This window comes from Alligator mississippiensis, chromosome 1, assembly GCF_030867095.1.
Source record: "Alligator mississippiensis isolate rAllMis1 chromosome 1, rAllMis1, whole genome shotgun sequence".
Classification (NCBI taxonomy): Eukaryota; Metazoa; Chordata; order Crocodylia; family Alligatoridae; genus Alligator; species Alligator mississippiensis.
In genome coordinates, this window is record NC_081824.1 from 362,930,165 (window position 1) to 362,952,152 (window position 21,988).

Sequence of the window (21,988 nt, forward strand, 5' to 3'; positions counted from 1 at the left end):
ATAAATATATATAAAAAAATTGTCTCATAAATTAATTACTTCCTGTATTTACTTTGGTACTGACCCTTCAATTAATTTTAGCTTCAAGAATCAAGATAGGGACAGTAACTTACAACACATGTAGCACAAAGAAGCCCTGATGTTGGTAGGTTTAACCCAGCATTAATAAATATCGGGCACATGTACCCATGTGCTTTACTGCGCAGTAGACTAATTTAATGCACAGTAAAGTGTCACTGTCTGCATGTGTGCAGCAATTGGGCCAATGTAGATTAATTTACAGTACCATTGAATAGCCCCCTCAGACACAGGTACTATGGCAGAGTAAATTACTGTGCTTAAACGCACATGAAGACAGTGATGTCAGAATTAGTTTACTCTGACTCAAATTGAACTGGAGTTTATTCAGTCACATTAATGTCATGTGTAGACATGCCCATAAAGCAGTAAAAAAGACAGCAAAAATAGTAATGGCTCCATAAGGAGATTTGGACTTAAAGGTTTGATGACCATGCATAACTGAGTCACCAAGAAGCCCATGGCATGGATAAATAAAAGAAAATCCATATCAGATTAGAGGTCACCCAAGAAAAGAAGCCCTTCATATGTGCGTGGTAGTCCTAGATTGCATAGGTTTAGGTGGCTACAAGATCTTGGACATACTGAGGGGGGCCAGCACAATGTACTCATAAATGTAACAAGCCAAATGGAAGATGGAATGTCCTCCCTTGCACCAAAGCAGAAAGTACCACTAAGAAGATATTGATGGACCATAGCAAGAAAAACAGACTTCTCTCCTACTTCAAATCTAAACCAGATCAAAAGAGATGAACAACAACAAGCCTATTCCATGCAACTTGATTTATACCCACATAAACACATAGATATAAATATACGAGCACATGAAAAATGTGTCTTTTTAATGTATCATTATTTATTCAGAAGAAAAAACGGAAATTAAAACTGAAGTATTTAAACAAAATAATGGCAACAAAGATCCCTGCCTCAGATTATGACTGTGTTAACAAAGAGTCGGGATTTCAAATTACTCAAAGAATAACACAAGACAAAATGCAAAGGTCAGTCCTCTTATCCCTTAAATAATGTTTTCACTAACATCTTTGAAGGACAGAAGAGTTCACTGGTATTACAAGAAATTTTTTAAGAGATCAAAAAGTTGGACAGCAAAGAGCCCATCAAGATACCACCATTAAAAATGGTAAATTATATTAAACCAAGAGAAAGTAACAACAGTCAATTAAACTCTATTCCAAATACAAACCTATGACACCCCTGAGACTTAGCAATGTGTCAAATGCTGCCATAGTAATCTGTAAAACAGTGGATAAAAATAACAACTCATCAACTGCAGTCTTCCCCTGAGAAACATTTGCAACCTCATTGAAGGAGAAGGCTTAAGACAAAACGGTTAAAAAAAGAGAAAGCCTAAGTTGTCCTAAAGCCATTTTCTAAAGAACTAACATAAAAAACCAGGAAAAGTGCTCAGGAAATATGTGGAAGCCAGACAACTTAAAAGTCAAGAAACAGCTAAGACAAAACATCACTGCAGTTTCAAAACAGATTTAAATATATGTCAGCAGATTTGAAATATATGGATAACAGTAACTATTCAGTACCCACCAAAAGGGTTATATCAAGAAATCACTACATTTCTAGACCCACAACTTCCAGACCCAGAAAGATGGGCTTCTGGAGAAAAATATGGTACAATCTAGGTAGCTGGTCTATAATTGTCCCTGGATTAAAGATGCTAAAGAGGTTTATTAATCTAAAAATATCAACAGAAATGTTCGAGAGTGCTTAAGGAAACAAAGAACTGTAAAGAGCCAGGACCAGATAATATCCATGGTCTTTGGTTCAAGTATTTTACATCATTGAACTCCAAAATAACAAGAAGCTCCAGGCAGTCATGCCAGAAGAACCCTCTAAATGAATTATATATCTTGACTTTAGCAAGGCCTTTGATATGGTCCCCCATAGCATTCTTGCATGCAAACTAAGGAATTATGGGTTGGATGAATGGACTGTAAAGCGTATAGGAAGTTGGCTGGATCATTGGGCTCAATGGTTAGTGTTTAATGGCTTATGTCAAGTTTGCAGCCAGTATCAAGTGGGGGGCCCCTGTGAGTTGGTCCTGGAAGCAGTTTTTTCAATATCTTCATTAACAATCTGGAAGGTGGGATGGAGTGCATATTCAGCAAGTATGAATGCAGATGACACCATGATGGGGTGAGTAGTAGATACTCTGGAGGGTAGAGCTAGGATTTAGAGTGACCTAGTCAAATTGAAGGATTGGGCCAGAAGAAATCTCATGAGGTTCAAGAAGGACAAGTGCAAAGTCCTGCACTTAGGACAGAAGAATCCCATGCACCCCATATAGGCTTGGGACCAATTGGCTAAGCAACAGGCCTGCAGAAATAGACCTGGGGGTTACAGTGGACAATAAGCTGAATATGAGCCAAACAGTGTGTGTACCTTTGTTGCCAGGGGCTGGGCTGCATTAGTAGAAGCATTGACAGCAGATCTGGAGTACTGTATTCAATTTTGGGACCCCACTACAGAAAAGATTTGTGCCCCAGCCCCTGCTCCCAACCATTTTCATTGCTCTCCACTGGACTCCATCCACTTGTGTCTCCAGGTACCAATTGGCTGGGCCCCAGAAGCTTCTGAGAGCTAGTAGCCCTGAGCTACTTGCCAGGGCAGCTTTTTATACTGCTGGGGCCAGGACAGGGCAGCTTTTTATACTGCTGGGGACAGCACAGGTGCTGGCCCCTCAGCTCTAGCTCCCCCTAGCTGAAGATCTGGGAGGAGCTAGGCAGGGTTATTTTGCCCCAGGTGGCACAATTTGCTCCACAACAAAGTGCATGTCCGAGCACGTGCGCTGAAGCAAAAAGCCCCAGCTCAAATTTCCACTGCTTCTATTTGAGCTGCTGCAGGCGCACGTGCGTGCACGTGTGGACATGCCCAATAGGCATGTATGGACACTCCTCCCGGATCTGCAGCCAGGGGGAGCTAGAATCCGAGGCCAGCACCTGTGCAGTCCCCAGCAGTATAAACAGCTTCCCTGTCCTGGACCCAGCAGTACAAAAAGCTGCCCTGGCAAGTAGCTCAGGGCTACTCGCTGTCAAGAGCTTCTGGGGCCCAGTCAACTGGTACCTGGGTTCACTACCCCAGGACTGCTGAAGCAGCCCTGAGAGTTCCCTGCACTCTTTATCCACTACAGCAGTCTGGAAGCAGGGGCTGCTGCCTGGCTGTGACCTCCTGTGCACCTGCCAGACCTGGATGGGGACGACACAGCCAGTAGAGGCATCTGCCTCTCTGGGCCAGCTGCCAGTGGGCTGTGGTTGCAGGGTTCACCTCTGTGTTGCACTACTGCCGTGTGTGTCCCCTGCCCTGCCATCTGTCAAACTGTCAAAACCTGTCCTTCTGGCCCCATTTGGCCAGGAGGTCAGCCACAGCCAGCTGGGTCCAAGGTGCCAGCTCTGAGCAGTCAGGGTCCTGCCACTGGCCTCCCTAGCAGGAATTCAGGTGTTCCCTATTGGAAAACTGAAAAATCCCTGACAAAAAAAAATCCCAAAGTCACTCTGTAAAATACCCCAAAATCCATGTTTCTCCACAAGTAAAACAAAAGACCACTATAAAGAGAGAGAGAGAAACAGCAATCAGTTGGACAATGTTTTATTGATATATCTACAGTTGTAAAGCATGTATCTTATAATAATAAAGTGAACTCTAAATATGCTTCATGAATTCATGAATACATGAATATACCTTTTGCTGCCCTCCCACAGGGTCTCCAGCCCCCACACATGGGTTACAGCCCCCCAACAGGTGGATTGGCCCCCACACAAGGGCTATGCCCCCCCCAACAGGGGTTACGGCCCCCCAACAGGGGGTTCGGTCCCCACACAGGGGCTACAGCCCACCAACAGGGGCCAAATGGACCCTGTTGGGACTACCATACCCCCTGCAAGACCTACATGCCCAACCCCAGCCCCCCGATTGCTGCCCCACCTGGCCCCATCCCCCACCAGCTGCTGCAGTCCCCCGATGGCTGCCCCACCCAGCCAATTAATTCAGAATTAATTCAGAAAAATCCCATCTCTCTCATTAAAGTCCCTAAATCAAAAGGGTCTGTAATTAATTCTCAGACAAAATCAATCCTCAGTAATTCACTGGGTGCTCTTAATTCATCAGAGCACCCTCATCACATGGCATACTCTCTTAATTACTTGTCCTCAGATATTCTGCTTATAGTATTGTGGGTCTACTCCTGGACCCCAGTTGGCCCTGGCTCAGGATAAAGGAAAACACAACTGTGCAACTAAAGAGCAAAAGAAAGAAAGAGTATTTCTGCCTCGCTCATGCATCCCTCCTTTTGCGTTAAAGCATTGGGGTCTTGGGGCTCTTCTCATCCAGGTGGCCCTGGACCTTGGGAGATTGGGATACCCCTACGGATATCCTGATTGTAGAACCTGCTTAGTGCTTTGCCAGTCTCATTCCTCCAGAGCTTGCAGCACTCAGGCTGCTTTCTCCCCTCTGGCTGCACTGCTCATGTTCTGGCTCTTGTAGCTGGCTCCTGGTGCGGGTGTCTGACATCACATTCCTGCACCTCTCCAGCTTTATGGAGCACATACTTATAAAACACACAGGCAGAGCTGCTTGCTACTCCCTGACCTCTGTTTCAGCTCTTGTATCAAGTAAGTGATTTATGGTTCCAGACCTTACCAGGCATTTTGTCAGGATTTTTTGTGTCCCTCCTGTGCCACCCAAACCCCTCCCATGGGTTTCTGGTCCTTGGGACCAGTCACACTGTGACACCCTCAAGTGGAGAAGAGAGAGTGGAAGAAGGAAAAGGAGAGAAATCCTGGCCTATGGTATATTCTCCCCTGCAGATAGACCTGCAATTTCTGCATATGGATCTTTGACTCAAGGACTGGTCTCTTAAGTCACCTCAAGACCCATCAATGAACAATGATAAAGATCATCTTGGAATTGAGGAATTGCCAATGGGGATGGACTGTGGGTTTTATTGTTATATTTTTGCATTAGCTGTGTTCACTTTGTTATAATATTGTGTAACTCAATTTACCTCATTAGTCTGTGCACAAAGAATGACACGTTAAGTGCTAAGGCTGGCTACGTGCAGAAGGAGACAAGCTGGACCTTTGGCATCAACAGAGTCTTGAGTGGCTTTGCTGACATATCAACAAGGTTGAGATGCTGAACACCCAGGAGGTGTCCAGAGAAGAAAATCATCACAGTGGGAAAGCAGCCTGGAAAAACAGCCTGGCAGCTCCTCACCAAAAGGGTCTGGATTCTGAGACAAGTGGAGGATCTCTGGGGATCTTGAAACACTGGAAAGGGAACAATTGAATATCTTTGGGGGTCCTCAGGGCATATGATGGCTATATTGCAGACACAGGGACTACTTACTGTCTTTGGCTGGGGCAGAAAATATCATCTGGGTGGCCTTTCCCAATAAATACTTTTACTGAAGACAGTCTGCTGTCTTGCTTGGAGCTTTGGGTTGCACTCATTTCCCCCACAACAGGAAGAAAGCTCATCTCTAAGGAGCAGAACTATATGCTCCTTGAGTCAAAGCCAGTGGGAACCAAGGAAAGTGAGATACTGAGAGGCTGAGGTCTCAGAATGAGAAAGAGTAGAGACTCCCATCTTGGTCTAGAAGCCAGGCCTGGGCTGGCATCAGAGAACTATTTCAGAGACCAGACAAAGCCATAGCCATCCTGAGCAAGCAATCCCTGAAGGGCACTCAGTGATACACATTATAATAAAGAACCAAATAATAGACCATTGTCATAATTTTAGGACACCAGTCCCAGTAAATAAATATTAGCTGGCAGTGGTCACCCTAAAGGTTCAGTATTACATTTGTAGTAACTAAATCCAAGTTTTCTGAATTTTTTCAAAGCCTCAGAGAGAGATAGAAATGTATAGTACAGCTGCACAATACAAGATTGCCTGAAACTATTTCTTCTCCATTCTGTAAGAATGATACAATATTCTTATGTATTTTCTTGGAGAAGTGAAGGAAGTATTTTTGTTTACATTTAATACAAACTGTGGTTTAGATTTCCTTTTACAATAAGTTACACTTTAAGTAGTAGGTTAGTCTGGAGCAGCGATTTGCAAGCAATGTGCCCTGGCATCCTGGGGTTCCTTGAGATCCCTTCAAGTGTGCTGTGAGGTGCCACATCATGTTAGCACATTCAGGTGTACAAGCATGATTCCTAACCCAGAGATTTCAAATCCATAGTGTCAAAAACATGCCAACCTGTGGGCTTTCTGAATTATTTGCAACAGAAAAAAATGCTCTGTTTTTCCATAGAAAAAAACAAGTGAAACTGGTATTTTTTGAGGGGTACCTCAAATCTATTAAGGGGTGCTTCAAGTCTGATAAGTGGGGGTCTTGAGCCTAAAAAGGTTGAGAAACACTGGTTCAGAGAATTGAGATGCTTTTAGTTTCCTTTTCAGGCAAACTGTTTTTACATTTATTATATCCCACCTTTTAGTTAATGGAAGAGAAACTAAAAAAAAAAGGAAACAAACAGAAGTCTTCAATTGTGTGCTTGTCATAGGTTGTATAAATGCCATCCATCTGGAAAACAGTGGTGGGGTTAATGAATGTCCCATTAGACTCATCAAATTGACCAACTAGTTTTCTGTTACTACTCAATTATCAAGCTTTATGTTTAGAACATGGAAACACTGAGAGAAGAGACAAGGAAGGTATTCCTTGAAGTAAGAGCCAAGAGCTTGTAAGATGTAATACAATACACTTTTTCATGGATGACAAGGGACACCTGGAACAAGCTGCCTGTGTTTCATTCTTTATTTTAATTTGTATTTGACTGCAAAAAGCTCCATGCCATAGAGGAGACAGAAAGCTCTCAATAAGAAGACAGGATTTTTCCTTGTTTGATGTCTTATTCAGGTGGTATAATGCCAAAACAGCTAGTTCTGCACCACCTGTTCCTAGTGCCCTGATTTAGAATGTATCTGCCCATACCAGATAGCTTCCACCGGATGGTTTCATATAGGAATCTGTGTTTTGGCTTCTGGAATAACTCTAGTATGTGTAGCACCACTTTCTGAGGGTAGAAATGATCTGTCAAATAAAAATGTATTAGCAACAGTAGTTAAAGTATTGTGGAAATGCTGTAGCCAGTTATGTTCTCTCACTTTAGAACACTAATAATTTAAGAAGGTTGCTGCAGACCAGCTGCTGGTAAGATCTTGCGTTGGTTTAAATATTTCTCTAAATTCCTAATTTAACAGTTTTGAGCAAGTTACTTTTAATAAAACTATATATCTGTTGGAACATAGATAGAATCCCCCAGAAAACAAATATAAGGTAAATTAACTTCACTGCCAGTTCTCAGACAAGCCCCCTTCATATTTCTTCTTCAAATTTCTCTTTCATTCTCATGAGTGTGACAGAGCACTAGGTCCCACAGTTTTTGACAGCACCTTGCAAAATTGACTTAGGTTTTCATGGCCAACAATGGTCCTCCAAACATATCAGGAAGTTGTAGCTCAATGGTTCGCAACCTTTTTTGAACTTCCATACTTTTTATGAATTGAGTGGCACCCAATTTCAATTACAGTGCTTGTGTCATAGATAGGCTGGGAAGTGGGGGTGGGAATCATCCAGGCAGGAACAAGCCTGCATTTGTGCTTATCTGCTTAAATTTATTTATCTCCTCACACCTCACTTCACCCTTCAAATGATCTGGCAATATCTCAGAGTGCACCAGCACCGTGGTTGAGAATCACTGTTATAGATAAATGAAAAGTATTTCAAGATTCGTTTAAAAGTCTAGCAGGCTAAACTACCTGGAACATGTCTGTTCCCATGTTATAAGAGGAAATTTTGGTTTCTCTGTTGGAAATAGTTGACAAAGGCTCAGAAAGAGGAAAGTTTTCAAGGGTTAAAAAAATGGAGGTGAATTCTAAACCCCAATCCCACTGAGTGCAAACTTCAGTACATCCAGTAGTTAAGAAATAATCTGACAGTTTTCTGAATTTGAGAATGAGCAAATCTCATTTTATGATAGAAAATCCAGGTGTTTCTGAAGTCTGATCTCTTTTTCCCACTACTCTCATTGAAATCTGCCATAGGGGGCCAAACATTTCAGCTAGCATACCACAAAGTAAGTTTCATGCCCTCCCTGGGTGTGTCTATATGTGCAATTAACGTGAAGCAGTAAACTCAAGAGAATATTGCTTCAGAGTTTATTGCTTCTGGGCAATAAGTCCTGGAGTTTATTGCCCTTTGAATGTGAGCCTGGGAACAAAGGATGTTGAGCCAGGTCAGAGCAGCCCCAGCTGGCAGAGGACCTAGGGGGTTAGCCTGCCAACCTGGGGCTGCTCCTCCTAGTTCAACATGCTATGGAGGGACAGGCTGGGGCACAGTGTGAGACTAACCAGCAGGCAGCCCCCACACTGAAGCACCCTTGTGCCCCAGCCCTCTGGGACAGCATCTATATGTGTGCTGCTGTGGGGTATAGTAGTTTACTGAAGCCTAATAGGGTCTCATGTGTACTAAGCCTAATAGGGGCGCAAGATGTTTACTGCACAACTAATTAGTCTACTGTCCAGTATGCGCCTTGTGTAGATGCACATCCTGCCACTCTGAACCTTTGATTCTACCTAATCTGCTACTCTGCCTTATCTGTCCTATGCTACCTGCGCCCTCTCTGATCTGCCGCTTGCCACATATAGAGATTGCCCATGGCACTTATGGCATGCATGCCTCAGGTTGGCCACCCCTGCTCTGTACAATATTGATACTTGTATTATTTCTGTGCCTTTCAAAAAAGCCCTTTGAAAGGTAAGATTGAGCAGAATGTCAACACTGAAAAGGTGCAAAAGAGTCACAGTTCTGAGCCCCTAGCCACATTGATCCATCTCAGGAGGATGCACCTGTGTGGTCCTCTGCAGCTCTACATACCCTCAACCAAGCCCCGGTAACAGAGTAAAACCAACACATCTGTTGGAGTTGGATAATTGACCTACATGAGCTCTGCCTCTGCAAAAACTGTCAAAGAGGAATCACCCACCTGAAGCAACATTAACACCCTCCAACCATTCAGTCATATCATCTGCAGTTTAAATGTGATTTTAAACTGCAGTCCACTTGAGGTAGCTCCGCTCTGGCGTCTTTCCCTATCACTAGCCGTTCACTCTCCTTTCGTCATGCCCCAGGTGCTCTGCCAGAAGAAATGTTGGTAGCATATTAGGAGGCAGCCATTTATGTAAACACTTACTCCCTCATCAGGGACATACCAGAGTTTTCTCTGTGGATTCACACTTCTTCCTCTGTAGCAACTGAAGGAATAAATGGGAGCATAAAATTATATAAAAAATGTATTTCATTTTATGTCCAAGCAAAAAATTCAAGTCAGATATTTTGAATTGTTTGGAAGGAAAGATACCAAATTCTAGAGGTAGAAAGGCAGGTATGTAAACATAATCAAATGTTATGTAAATTATTTGATACATTTTTAAGTGCTAGTGTTTTGAGAAGCATGTAAAATGCAAATGATCCTGCCTGCACATTTTTGGAATAAATTAAAATAAATTTAATATCATATTTATTATCTTGTCACTAATGCAGTGCCATCTATGCTCTAAAGTATGCATGTGTGTGGGTTAGAATGTTACCACACCACCTGCTCTAAGGTTGAATTCATTAGCTTCTCACCTGCTTTTCTGATTTTCAGAATCAGCAAGAAAACAAACAAAAAAACCCCATATGAGCCTGATTTTACTTAGCTCAGACTAGTTTGAGCTATAATACTTTTCTTCTGTTTTAAATAAAGATTTTTTTTGGCATGAGGTATTTGAAACAGTTTCTTCAAACTTGTTTTGCAGATCTCATTGAGATCTGAGAACAAGACAAGGTAAATTGGCCAGTATCTTTGATGGAACAAAATATGAATGTGTATGGCTATATATACATGTATGTATGTATACATACATATATATATGTGCCCATAATAAGATGTGCAATTGGGGTGGGGTGGGGTGGGGAGGGGAGTTTTGTTCAGACAGCAAAAGGCTTCATTGCTTTGAGATATCTTATCTTTATGGAAGTACAAAAAGTATTAAAAGTTGGAAAAATATTTCAAACACTGTTAGCAGATACAGCTAGTGGCACTGCTCACTACCAGTCCATGTAGACTAAAGAAATACATATTTGACTTGCAGGGCAAATTTAACAAGTTTTATTTCTGCATCTGCCACTTATTTTTACAGTACACAACACAAAACATTGCACTTATGATGTTGATAAATTTAATTATACCAATTTTGTGGATGGGAGGGCTTGGGCATATGACATTTATGTTAATGTAATTACCCTTTAATGCAATGTAAATAATGATTAGACATGCAAGAAAATCCTACAGTGGTGTTACTTACTTCACTCTAATGTAGAATTACTCTAGGAAAAAATCAGGAATAAAACTATATTAATGTAAGTTAAATCATTGTAAGTATCATGTCCACTTCCATCCTAATGTTGTTGTAAAAAGGCTATTTGTCAAGTTTGTGTGGTTGTCACTTGTGCACCAGCTTCCCCACATTAAAAGATGTCACACACAGGCCTCTGCCAGGGATGTTAACATCTCCCACAAACCACTGCACCAATGCCAGCATCCTCTCTGCAGATAACATAACCAGCACTGAGGTAAAGATCATGAAAAATCAACTTAGCTGGGCTGGCCACTGTGTGCGGATGACTGATACTTGTCTACTGAAGCAAGTCCTTTTCTCTTAATTGAGTCGTAGTAATAGGACCTGTGGAGGACAGAGGAAATGCTACAGAAACACCCTGAAAGCAGACATTAAAAGGGGTGGCATCAACCTTACAAACTGGGAAGTTCTGGCTGGTAATAAGTCTCAATGACGCTGCACCATACATCAAGCTACAGCCCACTTGGAAGAAAACCATCTTCCTCAGGAAGCCAAGCAATGGCAGAGGAGGAAGGAAAGCCCATAACATCCTGGCCAACAGCTGTGCCCCCTCCCCCCCCAAACACCAGCTGTCATATCTGTGGAAAACTTGCAGAGCATAGATTGGACTCTTCAGCCATCTTAAAACTCACTAAAAACTCCCAAAATCTGCCCCCCCTCAGCAGATATCAACCTTGTATCAAAGGATAGCCAAAGAAAAAGGCTATTATCTACTCCCTGCAGTCTAGTGGTGAGGCACTGTAATAAGACCTATGGCAAGCAACTACCATAGAATTTCTGGTCATCAGTTCCCTCAAGCTTCCAGTGTGATTTATATTTGGGTACAAAATTGTTATGTATAAATTTAACAAAAATTACACCGAAGTAAATGTGTCATGTGCTCAGGCCCTAAGTACTTCACTAAAGTCTTGTATATTCTCAGTAACAGAATCAAGATTGAAACCTCAGTAGGCTTCAGAGCCCGCAAACCAAAACGCTCTTTCTGTTTAATTTTGCTCTCTGTAAAAATAGGGCCAATAATATTTTAATTCAGGGGGGCCTATGCATGAAAGACGTGTACCCCTGGAGGCTGGGGTGGCACGGCAAGTGCCCGCAGGTGGCAGCAGTGGTGGCTGGGGCATGGCAACACTGAATGGGGAGCTCCTGCAGGCAGCCACAGCAGTTTTGGCAGCTGGGGCGGACTGAGCAGGGAGCTCCTGCAGGCAGTCACAGCACTGTTGGCGATGGCGGGAGCTGGGGGATGAAGGTGGCGAGCGCCAACCGGTGGTCACCAACCACCCGCAGGTGCCACCAGCAGCATCGGCAGTGGCCAGCAGTGATCAGCAGCTGCCCACAGACACCATTGGCAGTGGTGACCAGTCGCAGGGGGTGCACTGCCAATCTCAGGTGGTGCACGTGCACCTGCATGCACCCCCTATGCGTTGCCAATGGGCCAATGAGTGACCATTACTTAGTTAATATTTGTGAAGTGCTTTGAAAATATTAGTACTATTAAAATATTACTATTACTATTTTAACATTTATACCATGCTACTGCTGCAGAAGGGGGGACAAACATCTCTTTCTCTATCCTATCTTTACTGTGTGTTGGGGGATTACTCAGGGTATGTAAACTGGGAAATGAAAAGGCATATGAGGAATTAAGGGAGGAGGTTATTTAGTCAGAAGCATTTTTGTGTGGTAAAAGAAGAAAATTTGAAAGCAAAATGAGATACCCAATAGCATTAGAGGATTTAGCCTTAGGTACAATTTATAGCTAAATTATCTAAATGTCAGGATATAAGGTCCCTGTCTTGCTATAAAATGGCCCTTCATCTTGAACTTTATGCAATTTAAAGTGTAAATACTTCAGAAAAAGTATCTAAAAACTGGACAGTTCTACCCCTAATCTTCCCGCCTCACTCCTTTTGCCCTGCTAATTCTTGTCTTTTTGTACTCCATTTCAAAATGACAGGAATTTACCAAATGTGTTCATCAATTGACTTGCCCTTTTTTGGGGTTTTATTTTTGTTGTTGTTTTTTTAACTATACCCCTTGCTTTCTTATCAGTTTATTTTGGCTTATTTTCTGGTCAGGTGTGAAAAATTAAATATCCATAAAATAAGAACTACTCATCAATAAGTTTTAATTCTTGGCTTGCTCTTAACTTCTCTGACAACTACAAACAGTTTATATTTGAACAAAATTGGTACAACCACTGTTATTACATATTATGCATAATTTCTAATCAGCTGCTATTGAACAGTTTTCCATCATTTATTTGGACACAGATTGAGAACTCAAAATTGGCTGAATAGATTTGACCAGTATTTTGCAAATGTAGACGTCTCTGATACTCATGCTATAACTATTCTGAGAGAATTTCTTATCGAGAATATGCTTGAGAAATTCAGAAACAAGTATAAAATGGGGATTCAAAAGGGAAACTTTTTTCAGACTTATGTTGGCTAGGTTTGGGGACAGTCCAATAGAGATTATATTAATATATTTATAGCCTGAACACATATATTTCAGACACTTTAGGGCTATCATACTGTGTTGTCTGAATGGTTGTCAAACTGGAACTGGCTAGCTGTGAATTTACCCAGTTTAGGGTCAAATTAATTAAAAGAATTCCAGGTATATCAATGGTCACAAATGTTTTCAGGCTGTGGGCTGGAATGACTCAACTCAGGCCAATGGAGGATGGGCACTATGCCCTGGCTTCTACCTTCACTGTAGCTGCTGCCACCTATGTAGTGGCACAGAAATTTCTCACCCCCTGGCTGCAGCACAAGGGATGTTCCCATCACCACTGCTCATTCTCCTCAATGCTTAATGGAGAAGCCTGCACCTCTGAACACCACTGAGGCCCCATGTCCATAGGCTGGATCCAATGGCTTCTCAGGTCAGATCTGGCCTATGGGCTGTAGGGTGCTGAACCCTGAGGTAGATGATTTTTCATATCTCAATGGTTGTTATTATTTTTTCAAAAACGGTGGTAACTATTTCTAAAGATGGTGAATAGTTATATTTACAGAAAAAAACCCTTAAAAAATACCAAATTGTTCTACTATCTCTGTGAATATAAGCAGGTATTTTATGTAGGAACTGTACAATTTTCAGTTGAATACTGTGTTTATATTCAAAGTCTGACGATTAACAAATGTGTCATCTATTCATAAAAATTAGAAAAAACAAAAAAAAAATACCTACCTGTTATCCCTTTGATGAATCTATAACATTATCCCTTTGATTGCCTATTCATTGTGTGTCATTGACATTTTTGCTAATGTTATCTCAGGTATTTACTTAGCTACATAGAGCCTCAAATAAGCATCATTTTACATCTCAGAAAAATGTGAACTGTTTGATATAGAAACCTATAATTTAAATCAGTGATTCAAACACCCTTTTTCTCCTCTTATATTTTATCCTAGGTTGCTTTCACAGTTCTCTTTGATTTAGAAGCACTTCTGAAGATCTGTTGTTTGGGCTTTACTGGATATATTAGTTCATCTCTTCATAAATTTGAACTGCTGCTTGTAATTGGAACTACTCTTCATATTTATCCAGACCTCTACCATTCTCAGTTTACATATTTTCAGGTATGGTCAAGTAAATTTTAAGATTCTACTTTAATTTTTTTCTCAAAAACACTAAAAATATTATCTATCAAAAATGGCACACATTCCACTCTGTGTTTTCCTTTATTTTTCTAGTGTGCCCTTACAGCTAAGTTATTTTGAATGTATCTTTATAATAAAAATAATTAAATAAGTCTTCCCTTAGGTCTGTAGATCTCAAGAAAATTTACAGGAGTAGGTTTAACCCCTCCCTGCTAAATGCACCATCCTCCACCCATATTTTTCCATCAACTTTCATTTCCTACTTCTGCATTGCTTTATCCTGGTTTTGATCTAGTTTGGCTCTGATTCAGCCTCAGACACACATGTGCTTGCTTACTTACTCACCTTCTACCAACTTTTGCAGACTCCTGTATACTGACTGCTATTGGTTTTCTGGCTTCTTATTCCTATCAGCTTGCTTTTACACCTCCAGCTACTGTCCCACAGCATTTCCTGACAAAGAGATTCTTTGTTCCAGGCCCTTTTGGATCCTCTGAAATGATTGCCCCAGTTTCATCCTGGGCCCTGTTTTTTGTGGGTTTTTTTGTTTTGTTTTGTTTTTTACAGTTCCCTAATGTTAAAGAACTTTTCACTGGGGCTGTTCTGTCATTTCTGTAAAAAGACCCGTGTGGAAGACAGAGACTGATCCATTTCATTACCAAAGTAAACTCATACTTGCTTTCATTCAACCTAGTGATTAGTTTCCAACAAGCTCCTGTTTCTCCTCCTTCCATAACATGTAATTTAAAGTAATGGTAGAGTGATGATGTAGCCATGATGGTCCAGGAATGATGCAAGAGCCAAAGATGTCTAAGGGTGATAACTTTTATTGCACCAATTATATCCTTGGGATAGAGTTAGACGAGCTTTCAATACATTGTTCAAATACAAGTATATATCCTACATATCATCACCTGACAAAGAATGTCTTGCATTTGAAAGCCTGTCTAACTCTAGCGCAACTGCCAGTTGACTCAAAAAGATATCATACTAAGAAATCCTTGCCTCTATGCAATTTAAGGTAATTCCAACAGTGAAAGAAGACCCAAAGATTCACTATACTGTAGTTTACTCTCAGTAGGAACGGTGTCGATGGGCATTTCTATACAAAATGTTTACTGTAAAGTTGACTAATTAGCTGCACAGTAAACGTAATGGCATCTACATGTGCACCCCTATTAGGCTGGAGTAAACTAATATAAATATAATATAAGTGCTATCCTGTAAAGTAAATACAAATAAATACTGTCCTGCTGCAGAGTAAAAAACTGCCTGCTGGCTAGCCCACACACTGAAGCACCGTTGTGCCACAGCCAGCCCCTCTGCAGCACATTGAGCTTTATTGGTCTGAAGTTTATTGCTTCTCATTAATTGCACATGTAGGCACACCCAATTGCTGTCTAATAAGCCTTTGTAAAGGCTAACCTAATTACTTGGACATCAGGAAGTTACAATTAATTCAGGAATTTCACATGACTATGATTAGAGTTTTTACAGACATTTTAATTATAGGAGGGATCTGGGAATTGTAAATAATGCAACACAACGCACACCACACCACACTTCTTAGAAAGCCTACATTATGTTCTAGGTATTCTATTTCAGCTGTTTCACTGATAAATTTCTTTTTAAAACTTTAAAACACACTCATATCCATCTATTATTTTGAAACGGGATGAAGTGACTAATGAGTAATAAATAATGACATGAATATTTAAATTTTACAGAAAATCATGATAAACGATGATGTAGTGCAGTCAACTTAGAAGTTTGTTGAACCTTGACAAACATGCATACAGGAAACCCTTGCTATTCGTAGGTTTGGCATTTGCTGTTTCAAGTATTCATGAATGCTGAATCCACATCTTAAATACATTTGCAGGAGCTCCTCAGGAACTCCGTGCTTGCTGCCACGAGGCTCCTGCCACCACTTCCGGGCTCCCACTGTCACCAGCGCAGCCGTGCCCCGCCCCCCAGCCTCCAGGGGTACTGTGTTCATGAACACAGACAGTGTTCATGAATGCAGTGCCTTATTCGTGGATTTCACCATTCGCGGGGATCTCAAGAACATATGCCCTGCAAATGGTGAGGGTCACCTGTATTGACACACAACTTCATGCGGTCTTACAAAATTAGTCACAAAAAGTTGCAAGTCTTGAAAATCTCTTTCTCTTGAAAATTACACTACAGGGAACACAGGTTTTTAGAAAGTAATATGTACGATTTTAAAGAATTTACATGCTATCAGAATATTGAATACCATGCCATTCACATGCTATGATATAATTACCAAACCTAAGAAAATGCTCTAGCAAAACTGAAGCATCACATTAACTTATTGTTGTAATATTTAATCAGAACCTACTTACAGCTTGTGGTCTTATTCCAGAAAGTTTTATATAAAATATAAATGTGACATATTGCATTAAATAGAATAAAAGTAATAATTACTGTCATCTGACTTATTTACTTTTCTGTTCTCTTTAATTCTCTTTGGGCAGATCTATTTTTCATGTGTTTATATATTATCAAAAGCAGTCACTCTTGCTATAACTCTTCTTTCATTGCAGTCAATGGGAGCATGGTTGGGAGAATCCTGGGTACATCTGCACATACAGTTAGCATGATGTGATAAACTTTGGCACAGTTCACACCAGAGTTTATTGCACCTGGGCACACCATTTGTACGAGCACCTAGGGCTGCTCCAACACACCTCAGCATGCTTCGGAGAGGCTGCCTGGGGTATGAGGGTGCTCCAGTGTGGGGCTAGCAACCAAGCAGCCCCAGCAGTGAAACACACTTGTGCCTTGGCCAGCCCTATCAACATCTACACATGCATTGCAGCACACTAAATAATGTCACTACAGAATAGTACTTGTGTTTACAAGTATTAACTTACAGTGGAGTTTATTAGTTTACTGCAGACTAATAGGGATGTCCATGTAGATGCTGAGGCTTTACCACAGAGCTAATTAAGCAACCCAACAGTAAACATCTCATGTGAATGCGCCCACTGGATGTTTTTGAGAATTTTCAAGTTGTCACATAGTATTAAGCAGTTGTATGGATTCAGGGCTTCTAAATATAAAATAAAATAGTTCTCGAAGGTAGATAGTTACTGTAGATCATATGGTGATTATTATCATAATTTTAATGAAAGAGATTGTAGCACAAAGATGTCTAGAGTCTTTAGATATTGTTTTCAGATATTCAGAAAAATGTCCAGCGTCTCTGGTGTATTCACTTGTGACTCCTAAAATAGTATCAATAAAGACTTAAAATAATCTTCTTTATTTAAAATAATGTCTTTTTAAAAGGTACCTTAAACTGTGCTGGGTGAAGTCCAGGGCCCATTGAAGTTAATGTCAAAACTCCTATTGACTTCACTGGGTCATGATAGCACCATATACCTGCAAAAAATAAATTACTGCTATAGATTCCTCTTTTAAAATATAGGGTGCTTGAAGTTCCATTCCAGAGACTTTTGATGAAATATTTTTTTTTAAAATATCACTATAAAAGACATAAGTTTTACAAGCAGAAACACCTGCTGCACTGAAAGATTTGGGTCACATTCTGCAATGCGAATCTCCTTAAGGACAAATGACAGAGAAGTTGTGCAAGTAGGTACTTGCCATATCCCCAAGCAGTCAAACTCCTAGCAAGCTATGTCGCATATCTCCAGACCACTAAGGTCAAAAAGTGATGTTAACATGGATACATTTGGAGGTTACGCAAATCTTCAGGCATTTCAATATTAATGATGACAGGTTTACTGTGCTCCCACTCAGCCAAAAATAAAGGGTTGCTAAAGCCAGAGCTCCTGTTAGATGCACTTCGATTTATCAAGCAGAACTATATTTCACCTTTCTAGTCTTCATATGCTGTAGTCTATATTATTTATTAGTTTGCATGGAAAACAACTTGTTAACACATCAGTCACTCTTCATACACGGTTCACCTCCACATACTGTTCACCTCTCTCACACCTCACTATTCATTCTGATTCAAAACAACATGCAACTTTTATGGCTTTCTGTGAAAGAAAACTAGCATAATGTACATTAATGGAACCTTTCCATGGTCCCGATTCAGCTGTTTGCATAGCCAATAGAAAGACTCCACATTTTCCATATTACTACAATGACCAATAAAAAAAACAATATTTTTATTGGAAAAAGTATTATAGTCATCTTCTGAGGTAAACAACACTATTTGAGAGGCAGTCTTAGAAATTAACAAAGCTTTTTGGTTCTTGTTTTGGTTTTAGATTTGAATTACTGTGCAAAAATCTTTGTAGTTTTCATCCAAAATACTGTACATCACATCATTTAAAAAGTTACTTAAAATAAATTATGCATTAGCCAGTAGCATAGAAAACAAGAATGTCATTACAGTGCAAATTTAGTAGGTCTAATTTGTCTCCTAATGAAAACAGATGAAACAGCAAAATAGTACCAGTAAAGATTAATGTGCTACTTAAAGGTCAATTAGATCTCTTTAGATAGGGAAGAAAAAAAAACAGTAGGTAAGACAGTTACCATATTTACTCAAATATACGACAGGAGTTTTTCCCACCAGTTAGCATATGGGAAAAAAGCTCTTCATCTTACATTTGCATACAAGGACACCTCATTAAATACATTGTCTATCAGTAAACTCCTGCCAAAAGTAGCATGTGCTCAGTAATGGAAACCAACTATGAAGCTGATTAAATGCAGTGAACACTAAGCCTGACTACAAAACACACATGCTAATGGGAACCTATTTTTTTTTTTTTTTGGTCCTTAAAAATAAAGAGCAGGTATTCCCTCCACAGGGAACAGGCACTGGGCGGGCCAGACCTACCCATTACAACCTCTCTTTGATGCCAAAAATGCTTGAGCTTAGCTAAAAGGCCAAAGATAAGCCAGTGCAGCCCATCTGAATAAGATAGTGCCCATTAAGTGCAGTACCCCTCAGTGCCAACCCTTTTCCAAGTCATGTTGAGCCACTACATTACATACATTTTTACTACTTCTTCACTTACTCAGCTGAGCTGTGCCTTTCTTTCCCATTTCCAATGTTTCCTGTTTCTTTACCAGACTTAAATGCCTGGCAAACATCACACAATGGAGCCTCAAGCAGTTTCCCCCAGAATCCCTCTGTTACTCCCTTTCTTCATCTGTTGCTTATGATTAGTGTAGCCCTTCCCCCCGACCCTCCATGAAGTGGAGCTGGACCAGGTTCCCACATTTTTAGAGGTTTCCAGGCCTCTTCACAAGAATATCTGGTTTCATTCATGGGGGGATGGGGGGGCAGGGAAGGAAGGGACAGGGGTAACTAGCACATTAATCCTTTGTGGGGGATATCAGGAGTACACACACATACTGAGCAGTGCTGAGCTGTGGGTTCAATGTGATGGTGCACTGGTTGTGCCTGCCACTTTAAGATCATCAGGAAGTCTATGGAGCAGCTGGCAGGTGGGCTTAGGCCCCATTAGGTAGTCACCTGACTGCAGAGGGCCACCTAATTGGAGGAGGGCTGGGAAGACAGATTATAAGCCTAGACCCTGGGTGTCCCAGCTGCCTGTGGAGGGTTCGGGATTAAGAGTGTGGTCGGGGGTAGAAAGGTAAGAAAGATTTATTGACTTAACAAAAACACAACTACGCGTAGTAACAAGACAAACAATGACAGACAAAAGCAATTCGCATCGGCAACTTATCGGCAGTCCCCACTGATGCCTGATACACAGCAAGCTTCTCTTTCCACAAAGTTCAGTGAAGTCAGACGTCCCTGAACAGCACTGTCCAAAGGGTACCGGGAAGGACCCTTGAATGCAGTCCTTGGGCTCCTCGAGGTCCACGGGCCCACTGATCCGGGCAACAGCTAACTAATCCTTTTCACAGAGCTGTATCTTCCTTCTGAATGGTTCTGATAACGTACAACCACTCAGATTCCTTTTACTTCAACTGTCCTTAGACTGACCAATTAGTGGTACAAGCTGTGCACTCCTTTGATAAGGTAATTTTAACTACGCCACAGGGCCTTACTACTTCAAGGCTTTGCTAGATTTACTAGGCCTTACTTTATACAAGGCCTCACTACATCTTAGACTTTAATTAGGCTTTTAGCAACAACATATAGCTTAATATCTAAACAAATACAGAAAAACACTTGGTCTAATCTTCATAGGGCCTTCAGCAAACACCTTTATCACACAGACATCATTTCAGCTGTCACACCTGGGAGCAGGGCTGGAAGTTGCATCTGGAGAGCTGTTGGAATAACATTGTGCAGCCTGAAGACTGCAGTTTCTGTAACAACTGGAGGTTAGGGTAGGAACTATGAGGATGGAGTAGATTCCTTTGGTCCTGGGTAAGACCTGAAATTGCACCCTGCTTGGGTTGGTTGGTGTGTTGGGAGAGCCTGTGGCGGGGTGCCCCCTGGAAATGCCACACCTGTGCCTCCCCAGTGAAAGGCAAGGATGGGGGGTGGAAGGCTTCAGCCCCCACTGCCTTGTGGGTCACCTCATAGAGGAGAAAGGCCAGGGGCCAAGGTCCACCAGGAGGGACCTAAGGTTTGAGGGGCAAAAGGCTCAGGAAGGGGCCAAGGTTCACTAGGCTTACAGAGTATGAAGTGTGGCCCAGTGAGGGGTTGGAGTGCATGTGGCCCAGCGAGGGGGTAAAGGGCAGCCCAGTGAGGGGCTGAGAGAGTAGTCCAGTGAGGGGCCAGAAGGTCAAGGCTCAGCGAGTGGGCCAGATGCCAAGTATGGTCTAGTAAGGGGCTGGTGGGAGCACAGACAATACGATGCCATCTGCGAGGCATGGAACACGGTGTAGGGACAGTTCAGAGCTATGTGTTTGGCCCAGTTCACCAGGGCTGCAAATGGGGCGGCTTCCCGCATTACATCTATTCATTTTACATCAATGGTGTGGCAGGCGAGAGCAGGGCGGACTGCACTAAACGGGGAGGGAGGGGAATTGATGTCTTTGCATGCCTGGGGACACCCGTTGCAGTTACCATGACTTGGAACACTGTTGACTCTGGTGGGGCACAGCCCAGGGAACTATATAGTAAATCATGAGCCTTTTGGTTTTGAACTAATATTACGCATAGTGGATGTATCAACACATGCTATTAAGGTGAAGCAATAAAGAAGCTCCCAGGCACTATGTTTATAGATGTGCCTTGGACCACAGCACAGTGAGCCAGGTCAGAGCAGCTCCAGGTGGCAGGGGGACCAAGGGGTCAGCCTGCCAGCCCAGGGATTACTCCAGCCTGGCTCAACACGCTGCAGAGGAGATGGCTGGGGCACACGGGTGCTACATTGTGTAGCCCATACACTGAAGCACCCTCCTGCTCCAGCAAGCTCCATCAGTGTCTACACATGTGGTGCTGCAGAGTAAAAACCTCCCCAGCAGGATAGTACTTGTATTTAGAAGTTTTCTGCAGCCTAATAGGGCCATACATGTAGATGCAAAATGTTTACTGCCCCGCTAATTAGTCTACTCCACAGTAAACATCTCGTGTAGATGACCCCAGTTTGTACTTTATATAAGTTGGCATAAAAGTGTTTCTTAGAAGTAAGTTTACTAAAACTTGCAGCAGTTTCAAAGAAGGTACAATGCATCAATTCTGAATAAACTAAATTATTGCTGGTATGTTTATTACAGTCAGTGTTTTCAGATTTGCCCCTCACTTCCATGGAGAGCAGGGCCTGACAGTAAAGTGGTGAGTGAAGGGGCTGCAGGGAGCAGAAGTTGCGTGGGGAAAGAGTGCAAGGGGGCGGCCTAATCTCCCCCGATTATTTTCCCTGCTGTAGGAGTGGGAAGGGGACATATTCAAGGCAAACCTCCAGTAACTAGGTTATTAGGTT

The 21,988-nt window shown here is 41.7% G+C and overlaps 1 protein-coding gene across 5 annotated transcripts in view; it reads left to right on the forward strand.

Annotated features, from left to right (window-relative positions):
- The window catches only part of NALCN (sodium leak channel, non-selective), a 505,598-nt gene that overhangs the window by 260,551 nt on the left and 223,059 nt on the right, over positions 1 to 21,988 (forward strand). For all 5 annotated transcript variants that reach the window (XM_019486907.2, XM_019486906.2, XM_019486908.2 and 2 more), the window contains one exon: positions 13,941 to 14,108. In XM_019486907.2, coding sequence (XP_019342452.1) covers positions 13,941 to 14,108 — 168 coding nt within the window. The remainder of the gene's footprint in view (positions 1 to 13,940; positions 14,109 to 21,988) is intronic.